General features: G+C 47.5%; 1 protein-coding gene across 1 annotated transcript in view; it reads left to right on the top strand.

Moving 5' to 3' along the window:
* SLC3A2 (solute carrier family 3 member 2) overlaps positions 1-14,958 on the top strand; it is a 31,219-nt gene extending 16,261 nt beyond the window's left edge. The window contains exons 2-10 of the mRNA XM_040256075.1: positions 9,085-9,522; positions 9,908-10,081; positions 10,522-10,616; positions 12,176-12,244; positions 12,331-12,389; positions 12,558-12,738; positions 12,834-12,977; positions 14,227-14,310; positions 14,438-14,958. Coding sequence (XP_040112009.1) covers positions 9,085-9,522; positions 9,908-10,081; positions 10,522-10,616; positions 12,176-12,244; positions 12,331-12,389; positions 12,558-12,738; positions 12,834-12,977; positions 14,227-14,310; positions 14,438-14,800 — 1,607 coding nt within the window. The 3' untranslated portion in view covers positions 14,801-14,958. The remainder of the gene's footprint in view (positions 1-9,084; positions 9,523-9,907; positions 10,082-10,521; positions 10,617-12,175; positions 12,245-12,330; positions 12,390-12,557; positions 12,739-12,833; positions 12,978-14,226; positions 14,311-14,437) is intronic.
* The last annotated feature ends 260 nt before the right edge of the window (positions 14,959-15,218 follow it).

The raw sequence follows: 15,218 nt of genomic DNA on the forward strand, positions 1-15,218 counted from the left end.
GCATGTGGGATCTTAATTCCCTGATCAGAGATTGAACCTGTGCCCGCTGCCCTCCTGCAGTGGAAGCTCAGAGTCTTAACCACTGGACCACCAGAGAAGTCCCAAAAGGGGAATTTCAATATCATAGCCTGGTATTGCAGTACCTCTGGGAACATGTCATTGGGGACTTAACAATGGTTAAGAAACTGATAATCTGGCTGTGGTGATCAGGTGACTGTAACTGTTTATTCTTTTGTTCTTATTTTAGGAGTATGTGTTTCTTCAAGGAAAAAGTTTATTTCCTTTCTCAGACTGGTTACATTCTAGCTAGCATTTCAATAGTGCAACAGTTTCTATTTTAATTAGAAAAGAGGGTTTCCCTTCTTAGTGATGTGTTTTAGTTTGTTTTGTAGTTCAAATTATTTTACAGAGTGTTGTTGAAATTAAGCAATTTAGTTGCAGTGTAAGGAGCTAGTTTAAATTCAGATTTCTATTATTCATACTTGTCCCTAAATGTCTACTTCTCAACATTATATACCCCCTTTTCACCTTATTAAATATAAAAACATATTTTAAAATTTTAGTTAGGTACCTGTTTCCCTCTATGGAGCCCTAAGATTTTTCCTATAACTGACCCAAAAAGGAGCATAGGTAGGAGCAGGGGCAGATGTGGGTGGAACTATTCAAATACTGAGTTACTTGCTTTGAGGGAATGAAGGAAGAGTTTATGTTTGGAAAGTGAACATTGAAATCAAAGATCCCAACGCCTCATTATGTGTCTTTAGGATTGTATTGCTGGAAAGCTCTGGTAACATTTAGCCATGTTGAATGTCTGTAAAAATCAAAAGTGCTTGAGAATTTGGTTTATTTATTAATACATTTATTAATATTGCTTATATAAATATATTTGTATAAATACATTTATAAGACATTTGAAATACTGAATACAGGAGCAAGAACCGGCACATTTTAAGTCTGGATGGAGACTTGGAACCATTTCCAGTTTGTTTAGAGAGTTTCATGATAGCATGCAGCAGAAGCTTGTGTGTGTGTGTGTGTATTTCCTAAGTGGAGATATTATACCTATATTAATCAGGCTACAGAGTTTATACTAGCATCTAGCTGGACAGGGAGGATAGGAAGATATAAGAGCTAAGAAAATTGCCCATGTGCTTCTGGCCTAGAAAACTGGAAGAATAGCTGTGTCACTCACTGAACTGTGATACTGAGCAGGGGGATTGAGGAGGAGAGGCTATAGGGGGTTGTGGGAATCACAGGATCAGATTAATTATGGATAATTAGAAATACAGAATTAACTAAAGATTAGTGGGTCATAATATTTGACAAAGATTTTGGGGGTCATTTAGTTGATTTAAGAGTAAATGGGTTCCTTGAGGGACTGAGTCAGGTACAACATTTTACTTACTATTGCCAGTTTATTATGAAGGCTACAACTCAGGAAGAAGGCTATGTGCAAGTAGTAGGGGTGTGGGTGCCTCGCTGCCAGCACCTTGATGTGTTCACCAACTCGGAAACTGTAGGTGTGATCATCATTAGATATTGTTACATAGGTACGGTTGATTAAATCATTGCCATTGATGATTAATCCAGTCTCTAGCCCCTGTCCCCTTCCCAGAGGTTGGGGAGTGGGACTGAAAGTTTCATCATTCCAGTATGCCTTTCTGGTAACCAGCCCTGATCCTGAAGCTGTCTAGGAGCACATCAAGAGTGGCCTCATTAGAACAAAAGGCATTCCTATCACCCAGGAGATTCGAAGGGAGTTAGGAGCTCCGTGTCAGTAACTAGGGGCAGAGGTCAAACATACATATGTATGTGTGTATTTTTGGCTGCACGAGGTCTTCGTTGCTCTGCTTGGGCTTTCTCTAGGTGCTGTGAGCAGGCTCAGTAGGTGCTCACTGGCTTCGTAGTTGTGGGACACAGGGTTAGTTGCCCCAAGGCATGTGGAATCTTTCTGCACCAGGGATCAAACCCATGTCCCCTGCACTGGCACCTGGATTCCTGTCCACTCTACCACCAGGAGAGCACTATGGACGTATTTTCATCACATCATAGTTATCCATCTGGAAAAAATATGAGGTTAGTTCCCTACCTTATACCATAAGTAAACATCAATTAAAGATGGATTGAGGATTGAAATGTCAAAAATAAAGCCTTTTTTACTGTAGAAAGTATAGATGAATATCTTTCAGGCCTTGAAGTAAGGACAGATTTTAAAACTTGGACACCAACCACCCCCCAAAAAAGTGGAGTATACAAGAAAAAAAAAATACATATATATATATATATTATTTAATTATTTATTTGGCCATGCCATGCGGCTTGTGGGATCTTAGTTTCTGACCAGGGATTGAACTCACTCCCTCAGCAGTGAAAGCAAGGAGTCCTAACCACTGAACTCCTAGGGAATTCCCAAGACATATTTTTGATGGATAACTTTCATTCCTCAAACGATGCCTGAGTGCCCATATCTTGACTTCTAATACTATTCTCCAATAAAAGGGACTATGGCTCCTTAGAGAAATGCTAGTTCTCGGGCTGGGGCCCTAGAGAATATACAAGATGAACCTGAAGCATCTTATAGTGCCAGAAAGTAAAATGCTGAAAAAAAAAAAGAAAAGGAGAAGAAGGGGAAGAGGCATGTATTAAAAGGACACTATGGCCAAAGTGAAAGAGCTCACAGTGGCAAAAGCTGGAATAATTGGAGCAAGAAAGCAGTACAGTGTTGGATTCTAACCCAAAGTATAAAATAAGTATCCAAGAATCCATACTGATATGAATAAAGGAATAGATAAATAACTATATGAGAGGGAAGAGAGAAATCAAATAATTTATGAAGGTACGCCTCCCTCTGGGAGGCAGAGTGTAACTTCATACCCCTTGCCTGTGGCCGCACTTAGTGACTTCCTTTCAAGGACTGTGATGATAGATAGATTTGAAGCGCACAGGAGATGGGAAAACTGACAACACCCACCAGTACTGTGTGACCAGGACTGCAGAAGGAGCTGAGGTTGGAGTGCTTCAGTGTTCATTTAGGGAATCATTTAATCTCTTATTACCAGTTAGCCTTTTGATGAGATCAATATTCTGTCTCTGATCAGTTGACTATCTGATGTCGTCTATCCAAGAGTAATAACTTCTCTATCTCGTCCATAAATTGATCTGCTGTATCTCTAGTGTTTCTCTTTTAATATTTGGTTGCATTAGAGAGAATGACTTGCTTCAGTGTTGTTCAGTTTATTTGATTATGAGATACTTTGCAGATGGTGCATTCATTTCTCTTCTGCAACGAGAAGGCTTTGGTTGTTTTTCCTTTACTCTTTCTGGCTTTTATCCACACTCACATTCCTCACCCTTTAGTAAGACAGCTCTGACAGTTCTCTTCACCAGCCAGTGTCCTTCCTGCAGGATTTGTAATAACAAATAATATTCCAACACTGCTTCTTCTAATAACAGCTGCCAAGTGGGTCCCTGTGGTTGGGGTCACGTTCCCTCTCTGCTTTCATTTTGGTGGCACTTTGACTTCCAAGCGCTTAGTTCCTTGACTTTAGCCATCATCCAGTTTTCGAATTTGGCTAAACTCCTCAAGGCTGATGGGTTGTTTAGAGGCAGAGCCTGGATGCTTTTTTTTCTGGGTCTTTGAAATTATACCTTCAGCTTTGGCAGTGTTGCAGAGTCTGTTGGACAGTTTCCTGAATTTCTAACTATCTTCCCATCTTTGCTCTGTTTTTGGAAATCCTTTTTTTTTTAAAGACACTGGAAGAGATCAAATTGCCAACATCTGCTGGATCATGGAAAAAGCAAGAGAGTTCCAGACAAACATCTATTTCTGCTTTATTGACTATGCCAAAGCCTTTGACTGTGTGGATCACAATAAACTCTGGAAAATTCAGAAAGAGATGAGAATACCAGACCACCTGACCTGCCTCTTGAGAAACCTATATGCAGGTCAGGAAGCAACAGTTAGAACTGGACATGGAACAACCAACTGGTTCCAAATAGGAAAAGGAGTACGTCAAGGCTGTATATTGTCACCCTGCTTATTTAACTTATATGCAGAGTACATCATGAGAAATGCTGGGTTGGAAGAAACACAAGCTGGAATCAAGATTGCCAGGAGAAATATCAATAACCTCAGATATGCAGATGACACCACCCTTATGGCAGAAAGTGAAGAGGAACTAAAAAGCCTCTTGATGAAAGTGAAAGAGGAGAGTGAAAAAGTTGGCTTAAAGCTCAACGTTCAGAAAACGAAGATCATGGCATCCGGTCCCAACACTTCATGGGAAATAGATGAATAAACAGTGGAAACAGTGTCAGACTTTATTTTGGGGGGCTCTAAAATCACTGCAGATGGTGACTGAAGCCATGAAATTAAAAGACGCTTACTCCTTGGAAGGAAAGTTAAGACCAACCTAGATAGCATATTGAAAAGCAGAGACATTACTTTGCCAACAAAAAGTCCGTCTAGTTAAGGCTATGGTTTTTCCAGTAGTCATGTATGGATATGAGAGTTGGACTGTGAAGAAAGCTGAGTGCCGAAGAATTGATGCTTTTGAACTGTGGTGTTGGAGAAGACTCTTGAGAGTCCCTTGGACTGCAAGGAGATCCAACCAGTCCATTCTAAAGGAGATCAGTCCCGGGTGTTCTTTGGAAGGAATCATGCTAAAGCTGAAGCTCCAGTACTTTGGCCACCTCATGCGAAGAGTTGACTCATTGGAAAAGACTCTGATGCTGGGAGGGATTGGGGGCAGGAGGAGAAGGGGACGACAGAGGATGAGATGGCTGGATGGCATCACTGACTCGATGGACGTGAGTTTGAGTGAACTCTGGGAGTTGGTGATGGACAGGAGGCCTGGCGTGCTGCAATTCATGGGGTCGCAAAGAGTTGGACACGACTGAGCAACTGAACTGAACTGAGGGGGGAAACTGCCATCTTTGGCTAAGATCAAGTAACCCTCACCTGTTGGGAAATATGGGACATGAATTTTTGCAACAGGGGTTTAGAAAGGAACTTTCTCTGTGGACTTGGCCCTCTGAACTTCAGGGCCCCAACCGCCCTGCCTGCCCCCACCATTTACTTGAATGAGTGTAAAGTCCTGAAGACTTTAATGACCTCATTAATCTGTCCTTATTGGCTCTGGACTCTTTTTTTTTTTTTAACTTGTTGCTTTTCCCTTGATGCATTTATTATTCTCTCTTTAACTTTTGCCATTTTAATTACAGTGTGTGTTGGTATGGTCCTCTTTGGGTTAATCCTGTTTGGGACTCTCTCTGATTCCTGAACCTGGATGTCTATTTCATTTCCCAGGTTAGGGAAGTTTTCAGCTATTATGTCCTTATAAATGTTCTCTGCCCCTTTCGCTCTCTCTTTTCCTTCTGAACCACTGTAAAGTGTTAGTATGTTTGATATTGTCCCCAAGGTCTCTCAAACTGTCTTCATTTCTTTCTTTTTTTTTTTTTTAATTTGGCTCCAGACTCTTGAACTACTTTTTTCCTTGCTTCTCTTGAAGGCTAAATTCTTGAACAAATTATATACTTTGAATTCTATAGTAAATATTAAGTTCTGTATTTAGCAACATACACTAGGATTGGAGGATCTCTAGCCACCTTCAGCCCTCTTTCTCTGCTGTCTTGCTCTGTTGCTTTTTTTGTCCTCCCCTTCAACCAGATTTATTACTTGGTTTTATTTGGTTGAACAGTTACAAGACTTGGTTTGTTTTCCTGCATAAACAGCTTCCTCTTGATACCACACAATGTTGTTTTAATTCCTTTTTACTTTATCCCTTTATCTTCACATACTACTTTTTTTTCTGCCTTTTTTAAATTAAGAAAATTTAAACACAATTTAAAATGTTACTTTCCCTTTACAGTTATTACCAAATATTGGCTATATTCCCCATGTTATATACATCCTTGAGCCTATTTTATATCCAGTAAGTTTGTACCTCCTGGTCTCTCACCCCTATAGAGTACCCCCCTACACACACACACACACTGGTAACCACTTGTTTGTTTTCTGTATTCAAGTCTGCTTCTTTTTTGTTGTATCTACTAGTTTGTTGTATTTTTTTAGACTCCACATATAGGTGATAGCATACAGCATCTGTCTTTCTCTCTGAGTTATTTCACTGAGCATAATGCCCTCAGAGTCCATCTATGTTGCTACAAATGGCAAAAGTCCCTTTTTTCTTGAGGCTAAGTAGGATTCCACACACACACACACACACACACACACACATATATATATATATATATATACTATATCATCTTTTATCCATTTGTCTGTTGAAGGACACCGTCCATATTTTTGCAGTTGTAAATGCTGCTGTGAACACTGAGGTGCCCATTTCTTTTCAAATATATGCTGCTTTTGTTGAGTTGCTTCTAAGAAGGGAAATACTGGGTTTTAATGGTAACAGTTCATCCACTTATTTACTGCACACTTATAAAGTGCCTAGGACTTCCCCGGTGGCTCAGACTGTAAAGTGTCTTGCTTACAATGTGGGAGACCTGGGTTCGATCCCTGGGTCGGGAAGATCCTCTGGAGAAGGAAATGGGAACCCACTCCAGTACTCTTGCCTGGAAAATCCCATGCACAGAGGAATGTGGTGGGCTACAGTCCACGGGGTCGCAAAGAGTCGGACAAGACTGAGTGATTTCACTTCACTTCACTTCGCTATAAAGTGCCTACGTCTGAGCAGGCAGGTTCATCAACAAGTAGCACAAGGCTCTGCCACTTGTCTTGAAGTGCCAACCCTCAGACAAGGAAGAGTAATAAACAAACAGGATGTGATCTCTTCCAGCCCAGGAAGAGACAGGTGCACAGTGGATGGAAAGTAATTCTTTCTGGGGATTTGAGAGAAGCTGTCATTTGAACTAGGTCTGGAATGAATTGGAGGTTATGAGGCAGAAAAGGAACGTATAAACACATAGGGGATGACGTGCACAAAGATGCAGAGGCCTGACAGCTGGTTATGTGGCAGGACTAACAGGTGTTTGAAGGCTGATGTTGTTGGAGGGTGGTCCCTGTGACGGGTGTAGTGGGTGATAAACTTGGGGAGGCAAGTTGTTAGCTTCTTTGCCGAGTGCAGGGGGTGGATTGGTTTCATCTTTCTGGAGCTGTGGGGGACTGTGAGTCAGATACTGTGTGTTTATATGGGAGTGTTACATTGAAACATCTCAAAGAGAGTGTCTGACCCCACAGTTCTTAACTTTGAGCTTTCATGCTGGTGATAGTCTGTTCAGTCTGGTTGGCACTTATTTGGCATATGGCCAGGGTACCTTGGACTTGCTATCATCATTGAGCATAGGTCTGAACTCCAGCCTCTACCTGCTTGCTTGGGGTGGGGGATGGGGATGAGTCTGGTATGAAGAGGGGAGAGGAATGAAGGGGAAGGGCAGAGGGTGAGCTTTTTCATGGCCTTGGCTCTCCTTTGGTACCTCTTCTGTTTCTTCAGATCTTGGTTTCTGTTTTCTTCCAAATACACAGCTATCTTGGCTTCCAGCCCAGGTGGGAGAGGGAGAAAGAACTTAACTTCCTTCAGGTCCTCTCTGAAAATAACCCAGCTGGTGCTGCTTAGGAACAAGAAGTTCCTGAGAGTGTTGGCACCTCATGGTGTTGATGTCTGGCTGAACCTTGTCTCACTGTCAGTTCAGGGTCCTCTGCGGGGAGAAGTTGGGTGGTCTTCTAGGTCTTTGCCACTTGATGCGAAGAGCTGACTCACTGGAAAACTCTGATGCTGGGAAAGATTGAAGGCAGGAGGAGAAGGGGCGACAGAGGAGATTGTTGGGTGGCATCAGTGACTCAATGGACATGAATTTGAGCTAAAGGTAGTGAAGGACAGGGGAGCCTGGCATGCTGCAGTCCATGGGGTCTTAAAGAGTCAGATGACTGAGTGAACAACAACACGCAAGTCCAAGGTGCCCTGGCCATATGCCAAGAAGGCCTCGGCAGTACCAGCTGCCTCCAAGGCCTAGCACAGAGAGGGGACGGGGAAGTAAGGGAACTCCAGCACCTGGAGGGGGCCGCTGGACTAATCTGCAGGAGGCCCTGCAAAGTGGGGAACAGTCTGACCGTGGCACCTTCTGATCTGTAGTGAGAAGATGGATTCCTCCATTAGAGGCCAGCCCCTGCATGTTGTCAGTCCGGAGATTATCCATCAGTCTCTTCTGGACGTCGGATTCCTAGCTGCCCGACATCCTGGCGCCAGAAAGTGGGGCGGGGTAGGGTAAAATGGGGGAATGTCAGCGATTCTCCTGTCCAAACAGATTCATCATGAAATACCATGAAGAAGGCTAGACTAGGGTTAATTCACTCAAGTTAAGGAAGCACACTATTATATGGGCACTCTGTAAATAGTCGCTGCATGATGAATTAATTGAACTACACTCGAGATATCTTGAAAGAATGGGAGTAAGCCCTGTGGGAAAGCAGGGGTCCCGGGCCAAGTCCCAGAGGCCTGAGAAGACAAGGCCCGGTGGGGGAAAGGGCTGAGTTGAGCTTCGTTGATTCTGAGTTCAGGTGGCCTGGGCAAATGGAAGTTGGTGTCCCGGAAGTCACAAACCTTCCGAGTGGGCGAAGAAGAGTCTCGGAACCCCCCGCAGTTCTGGATATCCCTTTTAGCCCACTTAGGCAGCAGCGGGAAGGACCAGCGGGGGCCGGGGACGGGACAGATTACAGACTCCGCCCGCCTAAAGGTGGCTCCGTGCTCAGCCTTCTGAATGTCCGAACGTTAGGGCTAGACGGTTCCAGATGAGGAAATGGACCAGGGGAATTGAACCACGCAGCCATCGGAGTTGAGTTCCCAACGTTACTCCTTCGGCCACCGCCCACCCTTTCAGTCCCTGAAAGAGCAACCCAGGAGGTTCCACTTTAAGAGACAAGCGGGGGCGGGGCGGGGCGGGGCGGGGCTCGGCTCGGCTCCCCTACTCAGGCCCCGAGGCCGCGCCCGCCGCGCCGCAGACTCGGTCGGGGAACCTAAAAGGAGCCACGGAAGCCTGGGAGTCTGTTCTGGGGCCAGGAGATCCGGGCAGGTGACTAGCCACTAGCTGAGCGCAGACTGCGTCGTGTCTCCGTTTCCGCAGGCACCATGAGCCAGGACACCGAGGTGGACATGAAGGAAGTGGAACTGAACGAGCTGGAACCCGAGAAGCAGCCGATGAACGCGGCGTCTGGGGCGGCGATGGCCGTGGTCGTGGCAGGCGGCACCGAGAAGAATGGTCTGGTTAAGATCAAGGTGGCCGACGACGAGGCAGACGCGGCGGCCGAGGCCAAGTTCACGGGCCTGTCTAAAGAGGAGCTGCTGAAGGTGGCCGGCAGCCCCGCCTGGGTACGCACCCGCTGGGCGCTGCTGCTGCTTTTCTGGCTCGGCTGGCTGGGCATGCTGGCCGGCGCCGTGGTCATCATCGTGCAGGCGCCACGCTGCCGCGAGCTGCCAGAGCAGAGATGGTGGCACAAGGGCGCCCTCTACCGCATTGGAGACCTTCAGGCCTTCCTGGGCCACGATACAGGCAACCTAGCGGGTGAGTCTGGGCGCCCCCATCTCCCTCCCCGCGCTTCCCCATCTGCCACCCCATGGGCCCTTGGTTTAAATGGTCGCCAACTTCGATCTCTGTTCCCAGATTGACTCAGACGGTTCTCTGCCCTACTCGGTACTGGCGACCGCTCCCCGAGACGTAGCCCCTCCTTGCTTTCTTTGAAGGAAGCTGCCCCCCACTTGCTCTTTCCTGAGGGTGGCTGACTCAGCATGCTCCCCTCCCCTTCCCGGCGCCCGTAGCCTGTCGCAGCGTGTTTCTGAAGCAACTTGCTAGCCGCCTTACATCAGCGTCTCAGTCTGGTGATCCAGCCTAATAGGGGCGATCAGGGGCCTCCGCGGGGCCTCACTGTAACTTTGCTTCTCCATTTCAGGCCTTAAGGAGCGGCTCGATTACTTAAGCACCCTGAAGGTGAAGGGTATTGTGTTGGGCCCAATTCATAAGAACCAGGAGGATGACCTCACAGAGACCAACTTGGAACAGATCGACCCCATTTTTGGCTCCCAGGAAGATTTTGAGAGTCTCCTGCACTCTGCCAAGAAGAAGAGTGGGTGTCCTAGAACCGGCAAAGCAGCAGCTAGAGAGGACTTGGGCTTCTGGCCAGGGGAAAGGCGGGAGAGGATTTTTGTCTGGTTTATTGCTGACTGGCTCACAGTTTTCCTAGGGCAGGTCCAGGGGAGGTTTGTTAGGCTTCAACTTAAAGTGGATTTTAAAATCTTGTCTACTTTGAAAAAACTTCACTTTGGGAATGAGGGGGACAGGGCTTCATAGCTCAGCCTTCTGTGTTGCACTCCTCCCTCCCAACACCAACCCCCCCCCCCCACTTGCTCATACCTTTGTTTCAATGAAATGAGTTACACCAGGGTTCAAATCTAAACTTTTGTACCAATACATAGGGGGTATTCTACCAACTTGTATTTGTTGATCTCTTCCTTTTCCCTTCTCCCAAAGTCTTTCTATCAACCACCTCTTCCTCCTTTGTTCTAGGCATCCGGGTCATCCTGGACCTCACTCCCAACTACAAGGGCCAGAACCCTTGGTTTCAATCCATTCAGACTGACACTGTGGCCATCAAAATGAAGGTGAGTGTGTTGGTGCTGACTGCTGTTTGGCCCTTTCATAGTGAGTTCTATAAACGTAGCCTGGCACCACCTGAGGGGCCCCTGGCTCCTTGTCACCCAGCAGGCACACTCTTCCTACAGGCAGAAGGATAGGCAAGCAGTGCATCCCTCTTTTTGTCTGTTCCTTTTCTGACCACTTGTTTCCCTGACTCTGAGGGTGACAGTGCCAGGATGGAACTTTTCAGATGTGAATTGTCTTCCTTTTGGCAGAGGAAGCCCTTTCTCTGTGGGAATCCTGTCCTGTCTGGTTTCCCATTTCTTATTTGATGTGTTTTGGAAGGCAGCCCAGTCTGAAGTTGTAAGCACTGGGGTCTTCCTATGTGTCTGGGAATGTGCCGAGTATTTTTATATACCTTCTTTAATCCTGTATAACCAAACAAGGTTCCTACCCATATCCCAAGTCTGTAAGTGAGGAAGCTAAGGTTCAGAGGGGCTTTAATATGCCCTGAGATTGAAGGTTCCAATTAATCTTAAATCTCAAATCTGCCTTCTCTGAAGGTATAAGGCTCAAACTCTGTACCCTGTAGACTGGGAGTGGGGTTTTGAAAGTCATCCCAGCTCCTAATGCCTGGGTTCTAGGGCACTGACCAGTTCAGAAGGGGTAGAACAAACCTGGAGGCAGACTCTGACCCTCTGCTGGCAGCCAGGATTCTGAGGTAGAATTCTGTACTCCCAGCATTTCAATTGACCTTTGGGGTCATTTGGTTCATTCTTTGCTACTTGCTAGAAGACCCTTTAAAAGTTACTGAGAAAAGAACGTTTTTAGATGTGAAGGCGCGAAGCGTGGTAGCCTCAGATGAAGATGGAGACCAGAAGAGAGAAGACGGGGAGCAGAGAGAGAACCCAGATGAGAGGGCGGGGGAGGGAGGGCCTGTGTCGCCTGCCGCACGAGTGCCAGGGCTTCAAGCCTGGGCCTATTCTGCAGAGCTGGCTTCTCTTTTCAAATCTTTGGGTAAACTGCCCTGGGGCTGTGCTTTGAATTTCTGGCTTTTATCCTGAGTCTTGCTCTGAATGGCTCTTTTACTTAGACCCTCCCCAGGCTCCAAGAAACTGGGAGAGGAGTAAGTATACTCACCTTGGGATCTTGGTTAGCATTTTAGGTCCCTTCACTGTTGCTCTCTGATTGTGGTCTTGGGCATGCCTCCTTTCTTCTCTGACATTGTTTCCTTATCTGTAAAATGAGTATATCAACATTCTACATATGCTAAGTGTTGAAGGAAGTTAACATTTAGTGTATAGGCCTTTTCTGTAGGTGTTAAAGGTAAAGCTTTGCGATTTACCATGGGGAGGGGTAGAAGAGCACTATATCACTAAGAATTAGTGATGGGTTGGAATGGAAGGGGAACTGAAGACTAAAGGTTTATAGTAGAGGCAAGAAAGTGAGACTGTTCAAGGCAAGCGCCTCTCCTGAGGTCACGGGGAAGTATAGGGTAGGCAAGATTTAGTGTGGGCTGGAATCTTCTGAGCCTTTGCATCAGCAGTGATAGCTTTCCTCTCTACTTCTGCCTTTCTCCCGATAGGAAGCTCTGAGGTTTTGGCTCCAGACCGGTGTGGATGGGTTTCAGGTCCGGGATGTGCAGAATCTGACAGTGAGTACCCTTTCCATGTGAGAACAGGAGCCTTGCCAGGGCCTGATAGCCTTCCCTTCCTCACAACTCTGCTGTTTTCCTTTTAGGATCCGTCTTCATTCTTAGCTGAGTGGCAGAACATCACTAAGAGCGTCAGTGAGGATCGGTGGGTACCAGACCCCAGCTTCCCCAATTCAGCTCCACTCTGGGAACCCCCACCCAGTGGAGTATGAGCCCCAGGAAAGGGGGGAGTTCCTAGCCCAGAGAACCTTCTTCGGCTCCATTCTCCTTTCTTGTCCAGTACTAACCTCAACTCCCGCTCTGTTCTGTGCAGGCTCTTGATTGCAGGCACAGACTCCTCCGACCTTCAGCAGATCCTGAGGCTGCTCGAACCCACCAAGGACCTGTTGTTGACTAGCTCTTACCTGTCACGCTCCAGCTTAACTGGGAATCATACAAATTTCCTGGTCACCCAGTATCTGGACGCCTTTGGCAGCGACTGGTGCAGCTGGAGTGTGAGTACCACAGCAGGAGGCCTTTTGGAAGAGAGGGCATCGGAAGGCGGAGGCGGAAGTGGGCTCTGGGCTCACCAGTGTGTCCATTCCTGCAGGTGTCTCAGGCGGGGCTCCTGACTTCCTTTGTGTCGCCCCAACTCCTCCGACTCTACCAGCTGCTGCTCTTCACCCTGCCGGGAACCCCAGTGTTCAGCTATGGAGATGAGATTGGCCTGGAGGGAGCTGGCCTTTCTGGACAGGTAATGCTTGCTGCCTGCCCGGCACAATGGGAGAGGTTGTGTTCATCCATCACAGTGGTTCTGTGGCTGGTGGCGGACAGACCATGAGCCTTGGGAAGGAAAGCTCATTTGCTCGTCAGCCCCTTGGTCAGTCACTGTGTGGCCTTGGCAGGTTATTTTCTCTCTCTAACTCTTAATCATTTTTTCTGTGATAATTGCATTCCTTATAGAATAGTATGGAAAAGGAAATGGCAACCCACTCCAGGATTCTTGCCTGGAGAATCGCTATGGACAGAGGAGCCTGGTGGACTATAGTCCATGGGGTCACAAAGAGTTGGACATGACTGAGTGACTAGCACATGCAGAGAGTAGTTATGAAAGAAACAAGGCATATTTAAAATGCAGTGCCTACTCCCTGGTAGGAGTTCGGTACAGTAGCTGTTACTTGGTAATTTGTTCATTCACTGGACACTGGCTACTCTTGGTTAGGCCCTGTGCTGTCCAGGAACTCAGAGCTTTGTAGGGGACCAGATAGACACAGTGAGAGCCGAGGTGGGGTAAGACCATGAAGGTGCCCACTTGGCTTTAGCCACAAGGTTGAAGGTTGACATTGAGCTGATATTTATAAAACCCGTGTATGCGTGTGCTAAGTTGCTTCAGTCGTGTCTGACTCTACAACCCTGTGTACTGTAGCCCGCCAGCCTCCTCTGTCCATAGCGATTCTCCAGGCAAGAATACTGGAGTAGGTTGCAGTGCCCTCCTCCAGGGGATCTTCCCGACCCAGGAATTGAACCTGCATCTCTTACGTCTCCTGCATTGTCAGGCAGGTTCTTTACCACTAGTGACCTGGGAACCCCATTTATAAAACCCGTTTTTCACTTATTCCACAAAACTGACAGAGTGTGTGCTTTGCACAGAGGATACAGCAGTACACAAAAGAGCTGGAGGTGGTGAAATTAGATGGTGAACACATATAATAAGGATGCCTGGTGCTGATATGTGCTTTGCAAAAGAAAGCAGGGTACAGGGCTTTGAGAGCAGGGGATACAGTCGATTTTATATCAAGTGGCCTCAGAAAACCTGAGGGAGGTCCCTGAGCAGGGATCAGCGCAGTGAGGGACTGGCCTCTGGCTATCTGGGAGAAGCGCCTTCCGGGCTGAGGGGACAGTGTGTGAGGCCTGAGGCAGAGGAGGTTATAAATCTGGAAATGAGGGGAGGAGTTGGAGAAGAGTTAGGTTTTTTTCAAAGTCCTCTTTTGCCTGGTTTTCAGCCTGCGAAGGCCCCAGTCATGCTGTGGGATGAATCCAGCTTTCCCAACACCTCAGCATCTAGAAACATCAGCATGACTGTGAAGGTAAGTGTGTTCCACGGGCAGGGCCTGATCGTCAAGGGGTGGGGGCCGGCGGCTGGTAGGACGTTGTGCCCTGGGGAGCCCTTCGTCCCTGTCTGAAGTATCTTTATCACTTTATCACCGTTTGCAGGGCCAGAGTGGGGACCCTGACTCCCTCCTCTTCTTGTTTCGCTGGCTGAGTGATCAGCGGGGTAAGGAACGCTCCCTGCTGCATGGAGACTTCTACAATCTCTCCTCGGGGCCCGACGTCTTCTCCTACATCCGCCAGTGGGACCAGAACGAGCGTTTCCTCGTAGTGCTCAACTTTGGGGATATGGGCCAACTGGCCAGGCTGGGGGCCTCCAGCCTGCCCACCGGCACCAGCCTGCCGGCCAGGGTGGATCTGCTGCTCAGCACCCAGCCGGGCCGTGAGGAGGGCACCTCCCTTGAGCTGGAGCACCTGAACCTACAGCCTCATGAGGGGCTGCTGCTCCGCTTCCCCTACGTGGCCTGACCCGGGCCCGCTCCCCTCCTCCTCCCCTCCCCAGGCCCTCTGGGTTCTGATTTCTCTCTCTCCTTTTTTTAAACTGTTACAGATGAACCCCCAAATAGGGTGTTTTCTGGTTTCAAATAAAAGTCACTCCTGCCTGGTGAGGCCATGTCTTCTTTCCACCTGCTGTCAACGCAGGAATTTCTCTCTCCTTCCCCTTTCCCCCGCTGGACCCCCTCACAGTGATCAGGACCAGAGCGGAAGGCTCCTGCCGAAGTCAGAACAGCCAGGAGGTGTCAGGCCGGACTAGCACCCTACCTCCTCCCCAAGCCTGGACAGGGTGCTCTCTCCTGGAGGTCTCGGCTCTTGCTGACTCTTTCTTTTTTTTAACCTCCCTCAACAGTGTTCTCCAGCCAAGCTTGGTCACTTTTCCTGTTTTGTA

The sequence above is a fragment of the Oryx dammah genome, unplaced genomic scaffold (assembly GCF_014754425.2).
Source record: "Oryx dammah isolate SB20612 unplaced genomic scaffold, SCBI_Odam_1.1 HiC_scaffold_15, whole genome shotgun sequence".
NCBI classification, from domain to species: Eukaryota; Metazoa; Chordata; class Mammalia; order Artiodactyla; family Bovidae; genus Oryx; species Oryx dammah.